At 38.7% G+C, this 25,146-nt stretch overlaps 1 protein-coding gene across 2 annotated transcripts; it reads right to left on the bottom strand.

The window, feature by feature from the left end:
* Positions 1–166: 166 nt before the first annotated feature.
* tesk2 (testis associated actin remodelling kinase 2) lies at positions 167–24,337 on the bottom strand. Of its 2 annotated transcripts, none has more exons than XM_026313979.2 (14): positions 23,946–24,337; positions 21,103–21,252; positions 20,829–20,999; positions 20,237–20,356; positions 16,122–16,243; positions 14,100–14,148; positions 10,221–10,367; positions 9,249–9,331; positions 7,983–8,067; positions 7,602–7,685; positions 6,999–7,085; positions 5,854–5,992; positions 3,826–4,359; positions 167–3,136 (listed from the first exon to the last, which is right to left on the bottom strand). In XM_026313979.2, the coding sequence occupies exons 3-14, from the start codon at positions 20,949–20,951 to the stop codon at positions 2,886–2,888; spliced, it is 1,824 nt and encodes a 607-aa protein (XP_026169764.1). In that variant the 5' UTR covers positions 20,952–20,999; positions 21,103–21,252; positions 23,946–24,337; the 3' UTR covers positions 167–2,885. The 2 variants fall into 2 exon arrangements, with proteins under 2 accessions (XP_026169764.1, XP_026169763.1); XM_026313978.2 differs by having other exon boundaries at positions 21,150–21,252.
* Between the last annotated feature and the right edge of the window lie 809 nt (positions 24,338–25,146).

Here is a 25,146-nt window from a genome sequence, read left to right as displayed (position 1 = left end):
TGAAACTTGAGTTAAAATACATTAAAATACCTCAAACAGCAAAAATGGTTCAATATATGGTGCGCAGTGTGTACATAGCTGCACTTTACCTGGAGAAACCACCTTTGACAGCTTCACCTGTCCACGTGACTACAGTCTCAGAACACGCAAATCAAACCTGAAAGCAAAGGTTTCACATTTATTTTAAAACAAATATGACTTTTTAAACAGAACGTTCTTACTTTCGTATGTCACACAGAAGAAAACAGACGACACGTGAGAAACTCAGGCAAGCCTTGTTATTCAGTCAGAAAAAAAAAAAACAACTCAATCTGTATTCATCAAGGCAGGTAACACAAATATTCAAAGGTAAGACATTGAACAGGTTTTCTCATAAATATCAAATTAGATACTTTATCCTGTAGAACAGTGTGATATTGCATAGAAAAGTAGTGACAAGTAATTAAGAGACCACTGTATATGTGACTGTACAGGTGCATTCTACTGAAGTGGTCTGACCGAGATGGGCGGGATTTAACGAAAGCATGAACGACTGCTGGAGGAGAGGGAAATGTGGTTCAACAAGTCCTAAACCTAATTTCGAAACAGTTATTTAGTTTGTACATGAAAACATTCAGGTGAACACTGACAGCGGTTTGGATGTTAAACAAAATTTCCCAACAAGACTCAGAGATTTTAATACTAAGTTAAAGAAATGCCCGAACCTCATCAGTGACATGTTCAAGTCTCAGATCACGCAGCAACAATCACATGACGTCCAACACCAAATCTGTGTAAGATATTCACTGGAGTGTGTTAATAGATGTCGAACATGTCCAGATATCACCAATTTAATGAACCAGATTCAGCCAAATATTAGCAGCCAACACAGAACTGTTTTAGACTCCACTCTACAAGAATTAAGCACAAGCACAATCCAACCACTTGGACTTTAGTTGGACTGTCTTTTCAAGGGAAAACAATAATTTACTCCAACAAACAAAGTCAAATGTTAACATGTACAAATTATTTGTGATAAAGGCTTTAATGTTTTCTTGAAAACACAAATCTACTCTGGATATTTTTGTTTGCCCAGAGCAGGAAAAACTCAACATCAGTCACATGGAATAAACTGAAACACCAGGTTGTGGAGATGATTCGCTGAACCCTTTTAGCCATCAGGTGCTTTTCACATATAATTATTCCAATAAACATGAGTCTCTTTCCACCTTTTAGTTAAATGACTATTTCATTTAACTAAATCTCCGTTTTCTTCAGAATGAAAACTGAAACTGAAAGTCTTGTGACACTAATTTTAGAGAAAATCAGTTTTTTATCCGGGCCTCACTGTAGTGAGACTAGTAACACCTGGGCCTACACTGATCTGGGCCTAATTACTCTGTTTCACAACACTACGTCAACATATTTACACTATTTAAACATTGCAAATATATAATTTATGGATATTTTCTTTACAGTACTTTCACCCCCCAGCAGTGTCACTCAAACAGAAATATCTAAATGTCTAACACTTGCTAACATCAGCCACTATAAGCGAATGGTGATGCTAGGCCAAGCAGGGCTGAATCCCTGAGTTTAACGGTGCATTTTATTATTTCTGAACTAAACTTTTACTTGTGGGAGGACAATTGTGTTTCAAAATTTACCCAGTCTCCTCTCAACCTGCGTCCATAAAAAGTCACAGTGAGTAATTGTCTTAATTTTTGGACGACACATCATCATGATGTTTTTATATAGTTGCAAGAGTCATGAGTTAAAGTCTGGCATATGAGACGAACTGTGTTTTGAGCAAATACTTGTAAATGTACAAGGTCCTTTTTGGAACACCTACACATGACTGCAGGTTGTCTTCTCAATTTCTCTGGTTTGACTATTGAATAGTGTTTGTTTGACCGATTTATGGTGCCTCTAATAAACCGAGTGACTTGTAATCAAGTAGCTCCCAAGCTGATGTACTGGCAAGTTCCTTAAAGGATTTATGGAGACAGTGAGTGAGTGGTGACCTTATTGAACAACCTGAGGTCTAGGATTTTTAGATCGTACTGAATGGAACAGACCACAGTAAATCCTAAATCAGTCTCCTCTCCAAACTCACATTAGGTGAAGCTGGGCTGAGCTGCCTGAGTTGAAGACTTGTTACTGTAAAGTATTTTAGCAGGGCAGTCTAGTTTGGGGTTACTAAGATGTCTTGATTCATGTTTCGAGAATATTTCAGGTGCACATTTATTACAAATAGTTCCAATTACTTCAACTGAATGTCAGTGCACAGCTTCCTCAATGAGAAAAATGCGGATGATGTTTTTTTTCCCCCATTCAGTTTCACCATTTGTCTAACACATGAGGAAGTATCAAAACATGTTTTTGATTTAGAAACAAATACACAACACAAGGGATGTTCAGTACCTCATCATAGGCAAGGTGCCTACTGCAAGAAACCTTTAAGAAAAAAAAATCTGCATCATTTCACAATATTAAATATAAACAGCCTCTCAAAAAAATAATCTCTATGTGAAGCATCCGTTGCGTTGAAAAAAGATTTTTTTTGTACTAAATTGAGACTTTTCTGTCACACCTGGGTGACAGGAGGTTTGAAAAATAGTTATTTGTTTCAACAGGTGTGCTTGACTCTTTCAATATGTGACACATTCACTTGAAATATAAAAATCAAGTGTCTCATAGTTTTATTTTACTTTTCCAAAATCATGTTCACATGTTTCTGGTTTGTTGGTTAAATTCTAAACACTAGTTCCCACTGCCTCCACGTCACCACATCCAGGGGTAAAAGTTCTCCTCTCTAGTCCAAACCACATCCTCTCCTCCCCCCACCATATGTGCATTTGTGTGTTACAGTACGTTAGGCTTGTGTCTCTCCCTTTTTCTCCTTCCTACTCTTCCTCCAGGCTGCTAGAGCAGTCCATTGCCTCTCCACTGTCTCTCTCGCTGCTGGGGACCATCGGAGACCAGCTCTCCCCAGACAGATCCTCGATTCCCTCTGTCCTTCCCACTACCTCTCCATCCACCATCCCTCCTCTCTCCCTGCAGTATGGTGGGATCTCGACCACAACGTATTTCTTCGCCCAGACGCTCAGCGCTGCTTTCTGGCTGTCATTCCCAGCGTCAGACCTGGAGTTAGCCGCTGAGAGAAAAACAGAAGAGGGAAAACAGATGAATGCAAAGAACAAGAGAGGAAAACATAAGGACAAACAACATAAATGACAAGGTGGAGGAAACAAGAAATAAGCACAAAAAGTAAGGTTATAAAAAAAAAAAAAAAACACACACAATAATTTCACAATTATTCTATGATTTGGTGAATTATTCATGAGGACATGACGTCTGTCCAAAATACAAAATCACACACCTGAGTTAAAGCAGTGCATAAACAGAAGACAACAAAAACATAGATAATCCGTACATCATTATACAGTCAAGTCACCTGAAAGGACCTGTATTGTCTCATACCTTTACCTGCAAAGGACTGAGTCAGACAGACTGGATGAATACTGCTTATCTTCTAATGTTCACAACATATAACAAAGCTGCTTTATAACAGAAGTAATGTTATTAATGTTTATTAATACTATTTGCACAACACACAATTAAATATGTGCAAAAACCACAATATAAACTCAACTTTGTGTTTATTTAGTTTTCAATCCAGTGATCAGAAGTGAAAAATCAACATCAAATAAGATACCAACTGACAAAAGCAAATGTAGATGTAAAACCAGCAGCCATGTACAACATCCAAAGTCATGTGAAGTCCAATTTTTAACACCAAGTAATGTGGGACTGCTAAGAAAACATCCTCTTCGCACAACTCACCTGGCAGTGTTGTGGAAAGCTGACTGGAGTTACACGTGAAAGAACCGTTGTTACTGGAGCTAAGAGCAGCAGCCAGGTTGCAGGCCTCGGAGCGGGGCAGCTGGGGGGACACTGGTAAAGAGTGACACTGTCTTCCTGGCAGCTGCTGCCAATAATAAGAAGCCTCCTGTTGGGGCCCTACAGGTCCATGAGCAGATGGCTGGTTACTGAAAACAGTCCCTGGAGGTGAGTGCAGGTCAAACACCAGTGAGAAGACGGACTTGCTGGGCACATCATAAAACTTAATCTTGCCCCCGCACAGGTCCTCTCGGGCGGTGAATGGATTGATCTTGTTAGCTTTGGGGGATCGCTGAACAGTGGGGGGGTTGTAGTAAGGGTCCTGGACATTCACTTTTCTTCCTGGTTTGCAGGAGAAGATGTCCGATTGGCTGCGGCTGAGCCAGATGTTCCGTCGAGGGCGGGGTGATTTTGGTGGGATTTTGTCATCCTGGAAGCCGAGAGGGTTCAGTCGCTTGAAACCCTGGATCTTCTCACCTGGAACATAAAGACAGCGCAAGATTGTTTGCCTTATAGCTTACAGGTCTATATCCTCATCAGTGTCCTGAAAATAGAAACTAATAAAACCACCAGGTGGCAGTACCAGCCAAATCAAAACATTCGAATAAAGGATAGTACAAGTCAGCTGAAAGTCTGAAAAACTTGAAACACATTTCCAGCAATTGTTCACATTGTTCATTCAGCATTCACACAGAAACAACGTCAGTTCACAGAAACAACAAAGATTTTTTACATAAGTGTTGCTGCCTGTAAACAAATGAGTCAACCAAGAAAACATCATCTTAGCCTCCTCTCTAGTGTCAAGGTATTATTGTTGTTGGTCACGTATCTCATTTGTGGCAGAAAATATCTGAAAGAATTACACATGTCACTCATTATGACCACAAATAGCTTCCTCTTTTTGAGAAAAATATGTGGCTAAAATTTTTTTGTTATGCAACCAAAATGTTTGCTACTATAAGCATAATCCTGGATCTCAGGAAATGCTGATGGTATCGGGTAAACACTGAGCAGGAGATGGAGGGGGACAGAGAGGCAGGGTGGGAGCAGGAGGAGTTCATGACATAACAATCGACAGCAGACGAGGAGTCAGATCCAGGCCATGTTTTCCACACAATAACAGCTACAGTACATAAGAGTTATTTCTTATGTCAGCAGGCTCAGGCGGGGTTTTATGTGTTCTCTTAGCTTCATCTTGATCTACAACACTACACCAGCTGCAAGAAACCACAAGTCATAAGTATAAATCACCCCTGCATCTTATGGCATCATCTGTTCGAGCTCTCCTTCTTCATACGGGGTTATCCTGAGGAAATTAAGCAGTTTGGATCGTCTGAACCACACATCACAGGGTCAGACATGCAGGCGGCTGTATGCTGGACCAAATTAGAAGTGAAACCTGGGCCTGCATGGATCAAGTATCTCAAAATAGGAATGTTCATCTCAGACCAGTTTTCCTCTTCAAGTCAAGATGACATTTATATTATCAGCAGCCAAAGACTGGTCAGGCTTCAGTTCTTTGAGGTGCGATACTGACACTGAGATAAATATTAGAACATACTGTATTTGTCTAACTTCCAAGGAAAAGGGGATACAAGCCTGGCTGTATGTTTGTGTGAGGACAGTGTAGACAGTTTGCTTGTAACTGACTGGATAAACATGAAATCAATGGTGTTGCTTTGCAAGAGGAACTGGTTTTAAGTCTGGTCTGTTAGACTGAATTTGCAAATGCTGATTTGTTAACAAATGAAATACTGACTGGCTGACTGCTCGACTAGAAACGAGTGCAAACAGAGAAAGTATGTTGAGGGTAGAAGATACATTTCTGCTGAATGGCTTAGATTACATCTCCCCTCCTTACCACATCCCTTTGTAAACAAATGAAGGGCACTTTTAGTGACAGTCAGGCTGAAACTAAAAACTACAAAGAATCCAAATCCAAAGTGTGATTTTGACTCTTCAATATTATACCTTTGGGTATAGTCTTCTTGTCTATGTCTCCACTGAGCGAAACACACTCATGCTCCATCTCCTCAACTTTAAGGTGTGCAAGAATTTCCTCCAGGTGCATGACGATGTCTGGGAAGCATGGACGGAGTTTAGGATCCATCTGGGGGAGAAAAAAAGAAGACCTGATGCATGACTACGAGATTTACAGTAAATACAAAGGCAGTAACATGATGTGGAAGCAGTTTCAGATTGCAGACATTAGATTATTATTATGGAAAAGGTAAACATACTCCATCAGGATTACTTCCTATTTCAAACTGTTTAAAGGTTATAAAGAATACAGTGAAAGAGAGACAGGCTGCTGCCATGGAAAAGACGAAAGTGGAAAAACAAGATGAAGGACAAACATGGTTAAAATATGACTAAGACATTCAAACGTTGAAATGAGATGATAAAGAGAAACTGTATAATTAACAATTAATAAAACAAATGTAGATTGGAGTGCTCTGGACAAAGACACGGAAGGAAGATCAACAGACAGGATAAGAAGGGATGGAAGGAGCCAATGTGGGATCAATCTGCAGGGTGCTCCCTCAGTCCCCCATGGGTTTATGTAAATAAAATGACTGTTCTAGTGATTAAGATGTGATATAGGTAAAGCTACTCTGAACAAATCCCATTATCAAACATATTTGATTTGGTATGAGTTATAATATTCCACATCACTTCTTTAGTTAATGAATTTACAATTCAATGATTTAATCAATGTTGAGAAAAACTGAATCTGCCAAGTAACTGATCCGGCTTTTAAGAACAGAAGACCCCCTGGATAATGAGCTACAGTAAATCAGATTATTTTGGTAATAGGATTGCCCCTTCATTTATTAACCAGCGAATAAAAATTACTTAAGAAATTAAACATTAAATGAAAAAACCCAGGCAGCTTTAATAAGAATGTTTTTGTCTCAACATAAAAGTTTTCCATAAACAGTTTATCATTACAGATTGAAACATGAGAAAGCGTAACCACTGTGCACCAACTTTACAAGCCACATTAGGACTACTGCCGTCTGCTGTCTGTCCTTCTTACAATGAGCTGAGAATTTCTAATTAAGAGAAAAAAAACTGGCACGTAGTGGGCAGTGGACAGGGTGTGCTGGACTCACATTGCAGCAGTTGAAGGCCAGCTGGAGGAAGTCAGCCGGACAGTCTCCAACCATGTGCTGGAACGTGTGGTAGTCCAGGCCGAAGTTCTGGTCAAGAAGGAGAGACAAAAATAAATAATTTGTACCACACTGACCAAAAAGGATAAGGACATAGCTTCATCAGTTTGACATACTGTAACTCTTCTGCCAAAGCCAGTGTCATGTCAGACTAATTCCTCTGACACAGTCCTGCTGACTGCCAGGTCCTTTGCTGTCTGTGGACTATCAAAGACTAATAACCACTTCTGAACTGGGATTCACTAAGTCTGGCTTAGAGGCACAATATTAAGACTTTTAACTTGTTACTTATAAACTAATCACACAGAACGAGCTCAGAGATCAAAATAATGACAGGGTACACTGTGTCCCACTTCAAAATTTTCAAAGTTCAATTATACTTTTGTCACAATGGGTTGAAAAACATTTACAAGTGATGTGGATGTTTCACTGTGTCAACAGCGCAAGATTTATGGGATACCAAGAGATCAACATGTGTGCAAGGCAAACATGAAGATTAAGTATTAAAAGGTTGTGGGCTGGAAAAGAAGGGAGATGAGCAGTCACCTCTGTGCGAGGAAGAAAGTCAGGGTCAGCCTGAATCCTTGCAATGATCTCACACAGGATTATTCCATAAGAGAATACATCAGCCTAAAACACATGAACACATAAAAATGAACATACACGTGTAGGTTTCTAAAAATTGTGAACTGTAAAATGGCACTAAAATTCCCCAACATTTCTTTACTGCATACTCCATTATCTGCAATACAATTCTGTAATCTGCATCATGTACAAATAATCAATCTTATAATTTCTCCCTCTAAGATCCAACTCCCCTGGAGATTAAGTTCAAGCAAAACTAATTTATTCAGTCTTAACTTATGCCAATGCCTGCTATTAACTGCTGCAGAGGTAAAGGTCAGAGGTCAAAGTTGATGACACTACCTTCTCATTGTAGGGTTCATCTCTCAGCACCTCAGGAGCCATCCAGAAAGGAGAACCAACAACTGAAAGTTTCTCTCCTTCAGCCCTAAACGATACACACATACAATGTTCAACAGATTACACACGACATAAAAATGAGGAATGCATCTGTGGGTTAGGGAGACCGTGAACTCTGAATTCCTGGTTGAATAATGTGATGACACCACATTTACACAGTGCATCTAACTTAAACAAACAGCAAAGCATACTCAGTATCTACTGTGTGTATGATGAATAATATGTCACACTGGTTTGAAATAATCCTCCAGTGAACCAGGAGGAAGAAAAGTCTACTCTGATATAGGAAGTAGATCTCTTGCTTGCCTGTTAATGAACGTTTGTGGGTGGGTGTGAAGTAATTTGTACCGTCTGTTTGAATTACACAAGCCTGAGAACAACGCTTGTCTTACCTTATGAGTTTTAGATGTCAGATGATGTGTATAATAATCCTTACTCTCTAATACTGTCAGCTCCTTTGCTTTTGCTCTGTTTATATTTAGACTGGGTGATGTCAGACAAAAGTCTGCATCTCAGATTTTTGTGTGCAGACTCACATCATTCATTTGTGTCATTTCTTGCCAAGCTGTACCTTCTCACTAAAATATATATGATTTTTAGAAATGATAACTTCTTTTTTGTGCTACTGGAGCATTAAAAACTAAAACCCTCCTGTTATCAAAACACTGAAGTGAAGAATGTCAGTGTAATGTTGGTGCCTGACCATGTGTTAATAAATAACCCTGTGCCTGGTATGAGGAGGAGGAACACTCTCAAGTGAGTTACAAATAGCTATAAAAGCAAAAACAGAAACGAACAATAAAGATCTAGTGTTGAGCAGACATTGACAAACTGACCTGATCTGACCTGAAATCTTCCATTTACAATAAGAGCACCAGATGTGACACACTATATCTTTACAGGTTTCGTGTAAATAAAAAGATCAGGCCCTGATATAAATGAATGAAATAAATCAAATTTAGTTCAGGGCAGAAACATTAATTGAAGCAGTTAAGTACTGGAGCTATCAGGTAGCCTTTAGAGCCAAGTGCAGTATTTTTGCACTGGGGCCACAATAATGGCCAAAGGTTTGGCTTCTGAATCCTGATGAATTGTTAAAGCTGCACTGATGTTTGCTCACTAGGGAGAAGGAAAAAATAAGCTGAAACTGCACAGCTCCCAACACTCATTACATTTATGCAGTGCAATGATCAGTGGAAGAGTCCTTACAGATTAGTGGGGATTTTCTCTGCGAGGCCAAAGTCTCCAACCACTGCTGTGTAGCCGTTGTCATCACATTTGATCAGGCAGTTCTGTGAGCACAGAAAAACATTATCAATATTAACACCTTCAGTTGAGGAAGTTCCAACATGGTGTGGATATAAAAACATTTCATGGCTTAGCAATATCAGTCAAGCCTCCACTTCCTATCTAAACTTAGACTTAAGCTTTTATTATTAGTTTAAAGTAGATTTTTATTCTCTGAACATTAGAAAAAGGGAACCAGCAGGACATTTCCGTGTGCATTGCTATAGGATTTGCTACCTTGCTCTACGCCCTGTCTGTAAATCTGCTGTTACCCTTTGTTACAGTGATCATTAATATTATCTTAGCAGTGCTGAAATGCTACTGTCTGCTACTGTGCATGCGCTGCTAATATTTTTATAACCTTGTGTAACATAGCATTGAAAAACGGATGTTTGGCAGCTTATGAAACATTAATCCAGTGCAACAAAACTCTCAATATGCTTCCCCTTCAGAAAGGATGGGCATATCAAAGAACCAATTCATCAAAACTAGAAGCTGATTGATACAGATTATCACATTTGACAGTAGCTGTGTTCTTGGCATGTCTGGGACTAAAAGAGCTTAATATCTATATCTAAAATATAAGTCTGAAGTTCAGAGGTTGCTTCATTTTCCTATGACCAAACACCATTAGTGCATTATGGAAATTCAGTATCATCATCATCAGCGGCGTCAGTGAAAAATCCTCTGAACTTCTGTTCTGTTTTTGGCATTTACATCAATGTTACAATTACTTTAAGTAAGTGTCATTTAAAGTAACAGTGCTGTTTATTTTAGGTATACTGCATAAGTGACCAAAACAGTACGATGTTTATATATTAAAAACACATTTGTTTTGCTGAGGACACAAGCAGACCTTTATTTTTAGCTGTGGTTTAATTTTGTCTAGCTAACCTTGGAGGTGAGGTCCCGGTGGAATATGCCTTTAGAGTGCAGGTACGCCAGACCGCTGGCAATATCACAGGCCAGCTTCACCCTGCTGGGCCAACTCAGGTGTTTGTCGCTGTCTAGAAGCTGTTCCAGGTTTCCACCATTGATGTACTGGAGACAAGGAAACATTGACACAACCTAATGTGAATGGATAAATAAATGGCTGGTTCTCTACATGAATGTCTCCGTCTGATAATCTCATGGTCTGAAGAGTGGGCAGCCAACAGGGCAAATCAGCTCAGTGGGTTTAAAAGTATCAAGGGTCCTTCACTCTGACTGTCAGCTTTGATCCAGAGAACTTGCCTGACCTTGCTGCTTGCATGCAAACACACTGGCTAATCCCATGTCACACATCACGAACAACAGAGGTTAACTTAAAGAGAGTGGGGCTGGAATAAAGAGATGGTCAGGTTGAGGTGTGGTTATGGGTATGACAGAACTAGGACAAAGGGGACTGAGGGAGGAGGTCTCTACTTCACACAACTGAATTTTCCATCAATTATTACAATGCAGAATGCTGTATGAATGGATCTTATAAAAGATGAAACCTGAACAAGTAAATTTTAATATTGGTTATTCTTTGACTCAATATGGTGTCTAATTTTTTTCAAGCTGAAATGCAGGTTTCCATGTCTATATTGCTATTTGTTATTGACTGGGTGCCTTTATCTGTTTATTGTATATAGTGAAATTTCAGTGTAAAAGTAAATATAAGAGCTGCTGGACAATTTGAATTTCCCCCATGGGGGATGAATAAAGTATTTATCTATGTCTAGTCAAGCAATCTCTCTAGAATACGTGAATTTTAAGTACTTTTAGAGTTTAGTATTACAATATAAACATACTGACTACATTGAGATGTTAAAGGTATGTCACATAATGTATTTATATTGTAGTGATCTGTGCCTGAGTGCCTTATTCTGATATTTGTTACGGCTCCAGTAATAATGTCTAGTGTTCCCTAACGGAGAGTGAGTACCTGGCTATTTTCTAACATGTAATCTACATTCTGCATTATTTAAACTGCTTTCCTTTAAGAATAGGACTCTATTTAAATTCCTTTTTCCCTTGAACCCTAAATAAAATATCTCTGTAGGTGTCAAATTTTCAATTCAATTTTGAATTATAACCATTCAGAGACAACAGTTCATTATAGCTTGAAGGGTAATCAGATGATGATTTACCGCCTTTATTGTGAAATGCTACAACAATATGAAATATGACCTCCCCCACCCGCCTGAAAAAGAGGTTAAGCTCTCTGCCTGAGTAGTTTTAGTACCCAGTTCACACACATCCCCACTGAAGACGACAGAGGAATACAGTATTTGTTCCGTCAATTCCTCAGTAGCCACACAGTTCAACATCTGTTGTCCGTCTGTTGGGGTTCTGGGGGGGTGAGGGGTACAACAGGGGAAAACTCCAATGGAGACAATTAAACCTCAGACTAATCCAACTTCCTTCCTTTATCATCTAATTTAAGATTTGCACAGCACCCAATTTACTCTCATACTGACTGAATATGCAGGGAGCGCTTGGTCCAAAATAAAAATCACATGGCTTAGCAGAAAACTTCACCTTCACCAAAAACAACTGGATAGGAGTAAAGCTACATTCAGAAAGGCCTCTATTCAGGCATAGTAATTTTATCTGAAATCTGCTTTATCCTGTGATGTAGTTACTGATATATCACAGTAATAACTGGTCACACTGTTTGAGCCATGCTAGCCTTGCCATGATCATGTATAATGTAGAGTAATGACGAAATGAGAAACATACAGCTGGTTACAACTGTAGAAACTGCTCTGCTACACTCTGTGATTCAGGTTAAAGACCGTGGAAAGCCTCAAACAAAAGAATCTTTGTGGGATTGGGAGTAGCTTCAAACAGCAGTGTAATCCTGCCATGGGTCATGACTTATCATTAGCCAGATTACTGCAGTAGCATTTCCTATAAGGTGCATTATATTTAGATTAAACGGAGAGCGTAACAAAGCTCTGTACTGTAAACATCCTCTACATCTTCTAGGTCTTCAAAGGCCCATTCTCGTGTGAACATGTTAATCCAATGGTGGTACAGGATTTACAGATTGCAGCATTTCTACATTATAATGTAACTTAAAACCTGGGACCAATCTGTTGTAAAAGTACTGATGTTAGTACATTCATGCACATAACAAGATGCTTTAGATCTGTAAATAATTAACAATTAATGCTGTACAAAAAGCAATAAAGGAGTTTAACTAAAATCAATGGAGGCTGCACTGCTCAGTTTCACATACCTTCTTGACTCTAGCTGCTCTTAATGCTAACTTCACTCCCCATAAACTACAAATTCAGATGCATTTATTAAGTGTCTAAGCACAACATATACCATTAAAGTGTTGTTTATTTCTATACACTTGTGTTAGACGTGTGTGTGTGTGTGTACTTTGTGAGAAAGAGTGTTTCTGGAGGTGGTTTGTGGCCATACAGTAATGTCATTCTCCGTTTCCTCTGAGCTGAGCTTCATAGTGGGGGTCAGATAACAAAACAGCATGAGGCTACTACCAGGGTCAGGGCATTCGGTTTGGTTGTGACACAACACAACAGGATCTCTTTACCCTGCAGCACGAAAACAAGACTTACTGCAGACTTATGTGTCTGTTAAAATATTTACAGTATCACAATCTAAAACTAGATTGTGCATATAAAACCGGTATCCTTAGATGCGCTCAGTTATAAAGCCATAGAAAGTTTCAGGAGTGTTTGTCAAATTTCCAAACAGTGATTATTTACATTATTTTCTGATTACTTTCTCGATTAATCGAATGTGGCTCAAGAGGTCAAGCAGGTTGCCCACTAATGTGTTGATGGTTTGATCCACAGCCCCTCCTGTCTACGTCTAAGTGTCCTTGGCAAAGCTGCTTGCATGGTAACTTCTTGCCATCAGTGTGTGAGTGAGACTGAATGAGAGTCAAGGCACAGAAAGCAGCATTTAAAAAATCCCAACATTATTATAGAAAATAATGACAAACATGCATCCAAATTTAACAGAACCTAAATATTTTCTCATATTCTTTGTCTGACCAATTTTTGAAAACACCAAGAATTGTTTTAAATTAATGCAAGAAAAGCTAGAACTATAACGTTTCATTGAAAAATTAAGTTGACTGATTGATTGTCTGTCATTCACTTCTACAGGAATGTCACATTAATTCTCTTTTAGGTTAAATTCCCCTTTTGTACTTTTCCTCTCATTTCTCTTCCAAATCAGCCAGACTGCCAGTCCAACCAGCCATTACATTAAGGAACTAAATAATACATCAAGTGATTATCAAGCATTTTTTTGTGACTAATTATTTATTATCACTGCCAAAGACATCTCCCTCTCTCTCTTTCTCACACACACACAAACATACACGGGTTAAATATAGGCTATGTGCAGCCTGATAATATTGCACACTGTAACCCTAATGGTGTATGCCCTAATATTAAGCATCTGTGAAGAACCTTATTAGCTACTGTATCAAATTCTCCCTCCCCCATTAAAGAACATTCAGTTCTTTTAGTTTTCTGGCTGTTGAGTTACTGTGTTGTGCTTGTGAATGTAATGACGTTAACCTGAAAAAAGGAGAAACATAAACAAAAGCGCACTTGTATTTGTTTCTATTATGTTCAGGAGAATATCATATAATCCACGAGTCTCTGTGCTCACGTTCACGTGTAGTTTAAACGTAGCACTGGAACATACTGTTAGCATACCAGTGTACTAACTCTCACTGGTAGACACATGTTGATCTCACATATCACTAGCTTGTATGGAAATTTTAATGTGAAAAAGATGTGTTTGTATGTGATCTCCTACCTCCGTCAGAGCATGAAGCTGGCCCTCGTGGACACACACTCCCTTGAACCTACAAACCCACAAAAGACAAGACAAAATGAAAGTGTTACTGAATCCTTGTCTCATTTTTTTACATTGCGACAACAGGACATTTATTAGAATTATTAGAAAATACAGATTGTAGCTTGTTACTCTATAGGGCCATGTACATGTAAATAATGTGGTATCATCAAAACAACACACTTGGAGGAACTTCTGTGGTTTGAGTAAACACTGAAGACATGAAGAATAAGTAAGAAAACATTAAAATTCCACTGGGCAAGAACAGACAGGTCTTACGGGGAGATAATAACTGCTCAACTGCTTCATGTGCATTCCACCAGGTCTTTCTCTACCCTGATTATCAATTTCTACATTCCTAAACTGCCTTGTATTAGCTTGGTTATCATTCCTGACACAGTTTTTGGTGGGTTTTAACAATCTTTATGGGCCCATGGAGACTATCCATAACACCGAGAGAACCATGCTCTCCTTCAACTTAAATGAATAAATCAACTGTGTTGCTGCTCTGGAATTATGAGGTCTTCAACGCTTGAGGGCCATATAAATCTAGAGGCAATTAAAAGGTCAACTTTGGGGGTCCCTGTTGGACTTAAACTAACAATGGCCTCCTCAGTGTTTGCTTGTTAACACACAGACACACACAATCCTCTCGGCATGCTCAACAAAGACAGCATTGTAAAAGACGCTGTGGATGCACAAGTATGCACACCAGTATTTATGCATGTATGTGCATGTTCATACACACACACTCTCCCACTCAGAAGAAAATAATTAACAATGATTCTATTCTGGGGAGTTACAGTGACTGTTTTTAAAAATGCTTAGATTTACCACATACCCAACAGAATATGAAGCACAGTTTGGCTTTTCTGCCTATTTTTCATGTTTTAAAAAATAGACACCATGTTTTCCACCATGCTATGTTTTAAGTAATCAGAGATGGGATACAAAAAATTCACGCCTGTTCAAAAAAAAACAAAACAAAAAGAAATTCAGTCAGAGTTTTAGTAAATACATTAAACACACAATGTTGGATTTAGGTCTATTTTGTTTAACCAAAGATACGGTGCATGTCTGCTTACTTGTGATGGGCTGGCTTACAACATTACGCATCATCTCTGAAAACTCTGCAGCTGATGGTTTTAACAAAATCAAAAACTAATGTGAAATAAAGGGAAACATAACATAAAGTAAAGTGCCACTTTAGGACCACAGTCCAGGTGTAAGGGGACCAATCACTAACCAGAACCTCTAAAAATGAACATGACTGTTCCCCAGCCTTGTCCTGCTCCCTGTTGACAGAAAGGGCTCTCCTTGCTTTTCCCTTCAGGCAGCTGCTGCAGCTTTAACAGGAGCTGACAGTTTAGAAAATCCATTGTTAACAGGGTCTGTGTTTGACACAGTTTCTAGAAAACCCCAGAGGAAACGAGTCACAACCAGACTCATGAACTAGTGCGGCAAAAAATAAATGTAATAGGTAAAGGCAGAAGTAGACAGTATTAGAAAACATATATTACCAAAGAGATATGTGTTACATTGTGTGGACCTAAAGAGGATTTGTCCTTTATTTAAAGTAGCAGTTCCTGAGTGAACTAAAACTCCTAAGCCTATTGGGAATTTACGAAAGCGAACTTGTTCCGAGATATTATTGGCATCTTACTGCTGAATGTCTTACCATAATCTGATATATAACAGAGCTTTTGGATTTGGCCATTAAAAGTGCTAAAAGGAAATCAGAACCAGTAATTAGTTTCTTACACCAGGACTAATCACTTTCTATAAAGTGGTTCATGTTACATGATAATGCAATAATCTACTGGAACAACAAAGGGAAGAATAATGTTTATTGTGCTTGTTCTGTTTTATAAGCCACATTAAAATGGTTTTAAAGATGGTTTCTAATGGTTCTTTAAAAAAATTTAAATAAAATTCACACATCTTAGTGACTTCCTTAGAGCAATTATTTTTTCAGTTACCAACCTGAGTATGTTTGGATGTGAAAGTCGATTCATTAGTTGGACCTCTCGCAACATGTTCGCTCTGTTGCTGCTGAGTTTGTTCATCTTAAGAGCCATAAGTTGGTCTGAAGCTCGATGACGTACCTGTAATGAAAAATAATAATCAATAATCAATAATCAACATGCTGCAAATACAACAAAAAAGGCTTAATCCCAATGCCTGGGCTATCATAACTATTATTAAATTATTAAAAAATCATCTTGGATAATTATGTGTGAACAGCTGGAAATACTGCTCTTTCATAGTTTTGTAAAAATATCTGGCTCATGCAGCAAGAAACCAGAGGAAGCAGAAAAGGAAGACAGCTCATATAAGAGAAGTGGAATGAGGTCACTCGATGCTGACCAGCCATGATAAAGTAGATGTGTCATTTCAGTGCTGCACAATCAATTTTGTGTGCTCTGGGGCGTTAGTTTCCACCTATCTGTCAGATAATGATACCATCCATCTATCCATCAATGGTTCATTGGAGCCTTTCCCAGCATGCCTTGGGTTATGCACAGGAAGTGTAGAAATATAATATTGTTTTCAAGTCTAATAATATCTTGTTGCAATTGACTGGATAGATTAGATTTTTTTATGCGAGCATGGCTAACATTAAAACCAAAGAGCATGAAGCTGCATGTATATTCATTGCCCATAACTTTAAAAGAGAAAGGTGACCGTAGGTCTTCACACCACAGGTTTCACAGAGGCTTTAATGCAGCACATTACTTACCAAGAATTGACATTCTTCTGAATACGCTCATGCATGCACGCATATAGGAAATATCAACCTACAAACCACAAAAGCCAGCACATCAAATGACTGATCTAGCTAGTACACTTGCTTAGTCACTTCCTGACAGCAGATTTTAGACCATGATGCCGGTTTTAACCCAGAAGTTCGAAATGACTAAACTGATACTCCTGTGTCTGTAGGTAGAGAACTGTCTGCAACAAAGGGTTTATTCAAACATTATCAAGAGCTCCAGACAAGGAACCATTTAGAAGCCTCAAACATACAGTACATGCAAAACAGAACTACTTACTGTCACATTAGTATGAGAGCTATGATCTTGTTTATGCTGCGGCACTTGACACTATAAATCAACACTATGTATTTAAAACCACACCACATATTATACATACATATCCACAAATGAGATGCTTAGATGTGGATAACTAAAATGATGATACATGATTACCTATGTATCATTTAACAAAATTTATAGCATATAATTTGGACAGTCCACATTTTTTAGCTCTCTCTGGAGACAGCAATTCAGGCTAGGAAAATTCTGAAAGCTTTAATCTATGTAAATATGGGCCCAAAGAGACTATTAGTCATATTCACTACAATAGTGGGCAGTGTTGGATCATCCTCTAACAATGGTGTTTTGACCCTCCTACATCGTCACAGCCACAGAACACTGGTGACACAATAGATGGGCAATATCACTTACAGGAGAAAAGCAAATTGACAGACAGGACAAGTCAATGTAAATTACATGGAAGCCATTAAAAACGGAAATGAGTTAAATATATACTTCGAGACAAAACTGCACCAAAGTGCAATACTGGTACCATATAGGACAACGCTGTATGTAGTGTGATATTATTATTATTATTATCTCCAGTATATAAAGAGAAACCTTGCAAAGGGCCATGCAGTCTGATACAGTTTAGGGGAGCTTTGTGGGTTTGTGTCTCTCGGTGTCTCAAATACACCGACACAAAAATCTCTCTGTTCAAGTTCAAAGGAAGGGGCCTGGCTATAAGAGCCAACAGTCTCCACCGCAGGACAGCAGAAACAACAGATGGCCACTCTTCTGAAGGCCTCCTCCCCCACATCCGTCTGTCCTCCTCCAACCCCCCCATTCCTCACTCTTCACATCCCCCCATCTGCATTTATTCCTGATGCCCCTTTTTCTCCCTCTCACTGTGGCCTCCAACAAACCATCATCCCCAATATTCATCTATACCAGTAGAAGCAACATCCTTCCTCACCCCCATTTCCGGCTCTACTCTTGCATGCAGTCGCTCTCCTCTCCGATATGTCTTTTCATCACTGCACATTTCTGGAAAACATACCCCCCCCTGCTTTCCTCCTCCTCCTAACCCAAGATCTAGCAAACCGCTAAATTACCCTCTTCTCTGAAAACTCCTCTTCATCTCCCCTGCAGCCTTGTCTGCTCAGTAAACTCCATAAACCTCTGCTCAAACCCCATATTTCATCCCCTTCAACAGTCACACCACCCTTTCATTCCTACATTTCTCCATCATTTACCTTGACTTTGAGCTTTCATCAATATGCTGCCATTTCCTATATTTCATTACCAACTATTCTTTTCTCACAAAATAGGAATTTCCCAAAAGGCTGATGATGACAATGTACTTTTTGTACATTGAATGACAATGACATTTGTGTTGACAGTTGGATGTTTACACCATATTCTGATAATTATTCTGACATAAATGCTACATGGTACATATTTAGACTTAAGCCAGTCTAAATCACACAAGATATGCTAAACAGCAAACATTCCTGTCCACATAGGTTAATAAATGGTTTATCTTTTGTATAGAGTGGAGAGTTGAATGTAACAGAATCATGAAGAAGACAACTTTTGGACAAGATTTAGATGGACTCTTTTCACTCTAGCAGCAAAAATTACTGGAGCTGAAATGCAGTTTTTAAACCGCAGCACATCAGCAAATTGATCACAGCTTAAACCAAAGCAGTCATACTTGTTTCACACACTAAATGTGGATATCATTTATTGAAGCTGCTGGCTGTTGTTTGTTTGGCTGCTCTAGTTCACTTATTTGCAGTGCTGTGTGTCATGAATAAGCTCCAGTGTTTCCACAACCCACAATGGGATGTTTTTGACAGCTGGGATACCCAGAGCACAATGGGTTACAATAAACAATGGACTTAATATCTGCTTAATATGGCTAATTAAAAAAACCTACTGAAATATGTCTTGATTTTCCTCCCAATACAAACCATTGTGATCAGCGTGGGTTATCGATAAACCAAATGCCCAACGTTTAAACATCTCCAATAGCTGCCAGACACTGTCAACAGTATCATTAATCAGCCCAACCCGGGTCATAGCCTGACAGGGAGACAGGATGGAAACTGAATGTCACACCAGTTCACTGATCCAAAAGCGATCTACTGTTACATACAGTGGATGGCATATCTTTGCGAGGCCATACTGAAATTCCAATTCAGACAATGACTAGAAAAATAGAAACAAGGGTGATTTAATACAACAAAAAATGTGGATGGAAGCTGAATCTGGCTTATGTCATTCAAAACCTTCAAGGCTATGATTTTAATTACTCAGAACTGTCTCCCACATCTCTTTTCCCCATATTTGTCAACTTTATTCTGTGTTATCCCTTTAGTGTTCACAAAAAAAGCTCTGTGCACATACCTTGCTACCACAATTCACAACAAAATGAAATGTTATCTAAGCCACAATTATTTGCTTCGCTTAATGTATCTCAGGTCTTTTCCTAGATAAGTAGTCCTTTCATAGTGTTCATTTAAATCAAAGTGAACCATGTCTAATAACAGACTTAACAATAAGCAAGAAGGAAATATTCAATTTCCCTGCTGAGGGATGTTGATCATTTTGCAACAGTGAGGCTCAATTTGCTTGTATGATTCACATTCACAAGACTGGAGGGGGAGAGGATGAAGTAACAGGGTAAATAAACCCACAGTGTACTAGGACAACTTTTGTCACATGCAAAGGTATAAGAATCAATCAGAAATCAAATGGTTATGCGCAATCTAAGAAACTGTCTGACCTACACTGCCTACACTCAAAGGTTTGGACACACTTTCTTATTCAGTTCAATGGAAGGGTGTCCAAACATTTGACTGTTAAAACACTTCAGAGGGACGGGGGAAATGAAGGAATGAAATAAAAAGATAAATGAACTAATCAAACAGACGGAAAGGGGCAGAAGATAAAGATAAGCAGGATAGAGAAGGCCAAAGACAGACTGGTGCACGTCTATATAAAGAGAACATAAAAGAGAGAACATGAGAAACCAAGTAATAACTGCTCTTCGCCCACCTTGAAGACATCAGAGAAAAATCCAGAGCCAATCCACTCACAGGTGAAGTCATCGAGGCGTGTAAGACAGGAGAAGGCACTGATAAGGGCTCTGTAGGATGATGGCCACACCCTGCCCACCTGAAAAATACGGGAACAGACTGGTAAACACAGGTCAAATGAAGTCTGTAAGTGATCTGTATACTGTAGGAACACTGCTGCAGAGATGGTAAAGGTAAATAGAAGATGTTAACTTTATTTATTGATACTGATATCTATTGACACTGATATCAACATATTCAGCTGTTTAAATCAAACACGGTAAAAATAACTTTTATCTGAAGAATCTGAACAACTAGCTGTTAAGCCCAATATTCCAATAACAAGAACACTTACAACACACACAGTGTATTGCAAAATTTATTTCCTGACTGCTGACAACACCTTAACAACGATAACCTAACTGGCTCAGACTGGCTCCAACTTAATCAAACATCATCTGTTTAACACCTTTTTGCATGTTAATACTTGCTCAGGAACCTTGTATTTTGTAATGTATGATCTGTTTCTGTGAAATGCTTCCAACCCATAAATATAAAGTACAAAGACTGACCTGTTGAGGTGGACCCATGCCCATCTCGCAGACCCCTACCCCTCCGATACCGTCTCTGTCCTCGTTGAGGCGTTCAGGTCGTGTAGGGAACCCAGCAATCGAGTTGCGTTTATTCCGGTCCATGGCGATGTTAAAGATGGTGACACCAGTGAAGGTAATATGGGCCTTTTTCTGTAATGTACCCACATGACAAGAGGACTAGATTGTTTTAATGGTGCCGACGGTTCCACAGCAGCACAGAACTTTGTTTCCTGGGAGAAAATATGTCACACACATAGACTTCAGTTTTAAATTTTCTATAGGGCGCCCTCGGTGACAAACCCTGGTTGGATCCAAGATGTTTTGCACTGCTTGAACCTTGGGAGTCCACCAGGATGAGAGTGATTTCATATGTTTGACAGATGCATGCCAAGTCCTTGGAGACCTAAAGAAATTAAGAAAAAATAATAATTAAAGGGCACTTTGATGATGTTTTAATTTAAATTAGTAAAGTATTGTCTATGTTTTCATAAGCATGCCACACCTATGGATCAGAAAAAGAACAAAAAAAGAGCTGCCATACTATTGTTTCTTGAAAGGTTATGTTATTAAATCACAGCTGTAGCTGTAGACTACAGTTAGAATGGATGAGACAAGCCACTATTGCTCAATGGGCCCAAATGTAATGGCTGTAATAGGGGCCGATTGTCCAATTATGGGAGATTAGCCAAGGAATAGTTCAGGTTTTGAACCTTTCTGCCATCCAAAACAAAACCAGCAGGGTACAAAGGGGAACAGGAAAGGAAGTCCGTGGTTAAAGGTCTGTTCTATACTAGTAAACAATGTGGCTTTCATATCTAACCTTTAGGAATACTTGAGGCAAGAAGACTTTTTTTTTTGGTTATTACAACATGTTGAGTCTGGTTTTAAAAGTTTCATTCAAATACTCCAAAGAAGAATGCAAAAGTGTAATTTTTCATTATAGCTTTTTAATAAAACTATATTGAAAAGGCAAATAGGGACTTTTTCACAAATTTCCATAAATCACACAGCAGCACAATTAAAATACCATAAAAAGTGAACAATGGCTAATTTTACTTTTACTGTTCCATATCGGTCTCACGTATTGTTGAAATACATTCAGACTTTCTTATTTAATACTACACAGACTGCCTGCATGTACTCTGAGAAATCTGCCCCCACACACATTATTAATTCAATGTAGTCATATTAACCTGACCCATATGATGTGTGTACACAAGACATAACCAGAACAGAATTTGTTCTAGTAAAATGGGAGAAACAGCTGTAAAAAAAGAATGATGACATTCAGACATTTAGTGTGTGAAAGATGAAGTTTTCAAATATAATACACTGAAAAGGTCTACTGTATTTAAGCCAAAGCCGAGACTCAGAAGTCAATCCATTGCCCAGATAAGGTCTCATAAGATCAGACCCTAAAAACAGCATTAGGATGACAGAGACAGATTCTGCTTTGGTCCGTAAGCATTACATCACAGACACTAGACTCTTACTCTACAACTTCTGAGCTCATTCTCTGTCCCAGCCACATCCTTAAAAGGCTTTCCATCCTTCTCCATCTTTGTTCTCTCCAATGACACCTCATTTTCTGTCCTGATGAAATGGGACAGCAGAAATAAAAGTACCTGTGCCAAGAAAAACTCAAACCACAAGCACCAGCTCTACGCTTTCCAGTCTTTCAGTAGTTTACCCATTCAAGAGTGAGAACAAAGACATGTAATTCATCTTTGTCGTCATATCTGGGTAGACAAGAATAGGTCAGCAAGTAAAATTTACCCTTGAATCATAACTACAAGCTTCTGTATCCACACAAGCAGATCGGTAGTCAAAGCAGTTAAAACTGACTCAACATAAACTTCCCACACTTACTAGAATTTCCCTTAGGCAAATGATATTTAAGAAAGCAAACCTGCATTATTCTATAAGATACTGTTGGCAGGTAAAATCAATCATATTGGACGATCTTCCCAGCCTAAAGCACTATACTAACCACCAACCTTAAACCTACATCTGCTAAAAGCATGAAATACAAACATCACTCAGCATCATTCCAGCTACGGTGTTAGACATCACTAGTCACATGCTCAACAATTATAGAATTACAAATACAATCATAAATGATAGTCCTGTAATAACAAAAACTATGATAAACCTGTCGGAAAGCCCCTTAAGTGCAAATAATTAGAAGGAAAATAGGCAAAATACCATTGTTCATCACTATATTTGCTTTAGCCCACTGCCTTCATATCCAAAGGGCATTTAATTACAATGCCACATCAAAGGGACTATGCATGGAAAAGGGTGGAATTTTAAAAGACAGAATTTTTTTGGTCTGTAAAATGTGGCCAGTTGCTGCTCCAAAACAGATGGGACATCTCTGAAGCAGCCTCGAGCCAAATGTTTTAACAGTAGTTTGGAGGCTTGAACACTCTCCAGCTCTGTCCCAGAGGATTACAGACTAATAGAGGTTGCCAGCAATAAAACAAAACTCAAGTGATGTTATAATGATATGTTGCAGCTAGGGTTAGTGTGTCTCTGAAGAGCAGGAGGTATTAAATGAATGCGTGAATGTGTGTGAGAGGCAAGAATTTGTTCATGTGTGCATATACACAATGCAACACGGATGAAGTAGGAGCTGACCTCACTATTTTTAGACATCTTAAAAAAGTTAATATACCTACTTATCTTTTGGGTAAACTGTTAACATATTCTCAAAACAGATTTCAGCATTTTAGTACCTCTGCTGGCCTTTCCCTTGTGAACTACAGAGACCAGAGAATTCAAAGTAAAAGAGCAATCTTTATCAAGTTCTAAGTAAGGTCACGTTGAACAAAAGTTAATAGCAGACTGTTATCTTGCCACTGCATACCTGTCATTCTTCAAGGGTTTAAAGTATTTAAGTTCACGTAGAAAAAACAATTATACCACACACAGCTAATGAATGCTGTCATAAGAGCTTGACACAACCTGTCACATTAAGAAGAGAAAGACTTAACTGTTGGAATAGCATGTTGGTAATGTGCTAGTGAACAAAAATGTAAACAAACCAAACATTAGCACTGGCTTTTACTCCTTGGAAAAGTTTATCTGACTTACCTGTATCTGTTTTAAAGAAACACTTCCAAGAACAGTCCATGCTGGCTTCCATGTCTTTGACTGCAAGTATTTACCAAGGACGACCTGCTAACCCCGAAACAGCAAAGTTGGGTCGGCTAGCTCAGTGACTAGCTCAGCGGCTTGTTTGTCAACAAAACTCCAGCTAAGCAGAGAGCTAGCTACAACACATTAGCCAGAGGTCCACCAACACATACAAAACAATGTTTTTCGTCACGACTGTTCAAATCTCCACATTCCCAAAGGCTCGAAGTTTGCCCTCTGTCCCTATTTCCACAGAAGAGCAAAGTACGATGCTGTTTTTTTTTTTGTTCCGCCCGTGGTAATATTTCAGGCGCTTGTTGCTGTTTGACAGCTCCGTCGTCTCTCCGATCCACCACACTCCCCACCCACGTTTGATTGACAGGTCAATGAGCCAATGAGCTTTATACGTCGGCGTGCGTAAACCTTTTGAACTTATTTTTTACCAAAATAAAATACACGTCAAAATAAAACTACAGAAAAAAAACATGGCTTGTAAATTTTACTTCAAATAAGAGACGTTCAACATTTTCAACATATATAAATCGAAGGGTCGGCGGCGAATACAGCAATATAACAGAAGGAAAATAGAGAGAATAGCTAAAGGAAATCCAGACAGCAGAGAAACAGAAAAGCTGCCCCTTAAAAAGTTGCAAAAACAGCTCTATAAAAATGCTAAACTGAATAAACAAAGGTCAGTCACTAGATGCAATCTTTTTGTGAGTTTAAACGTTAACCTACTGTGACAAACATAATGTTTGACACAGTTCTAAAGCTTAAATTAATTCAAACAATCACTTATGGGGACAACCTTTTTCTGCAAAGTAGTCTGTCGTGGGTAACAAAAGCAACCAGTTATTGCTGCTTTTGTTAGATCCAGCCCATCTTTATTGTGCACCAAGCCCTTTGATGTATAAAGAGAGCTTCATTTCATAGCCATTTTGTTTTATACGCCTACTAGTTGAATTATTTGAACTATTTTAACACTGCTTTAATTGCTGAAACGCCATCGTTATTAGAATGGAATTTCTTAATGATTAATAGGTACATAATTAGATTACCCGTGTGTTTATTTTTAAAATCAAGTGCACAATGACAAACATTCCCTGCCCTATGCCATCCTCATTACTTGATGAGGTGTGTTCAGTTAACCAGACTCTGG

Source organism: Mastacembelus armatus, chromosome 17 (genome assembly GCF_900324485.2).
Source record: "Mastacembelus armatus chromosome 17, fMasArm1.2, whole genome shotgun sequence".
Lineage (NCBI taxonomy): Eukaryota > Metazoa > Chordata > Actinopteri > Synbranchiformes > Mastacembelidae > Mastacembelus > Mastacembelus armatus.
The sequence above is the reverse complement of the archived record's forward strand: the minus strand, read 5'-3'. Positions and strand labels throughout refer to the sequence as shown.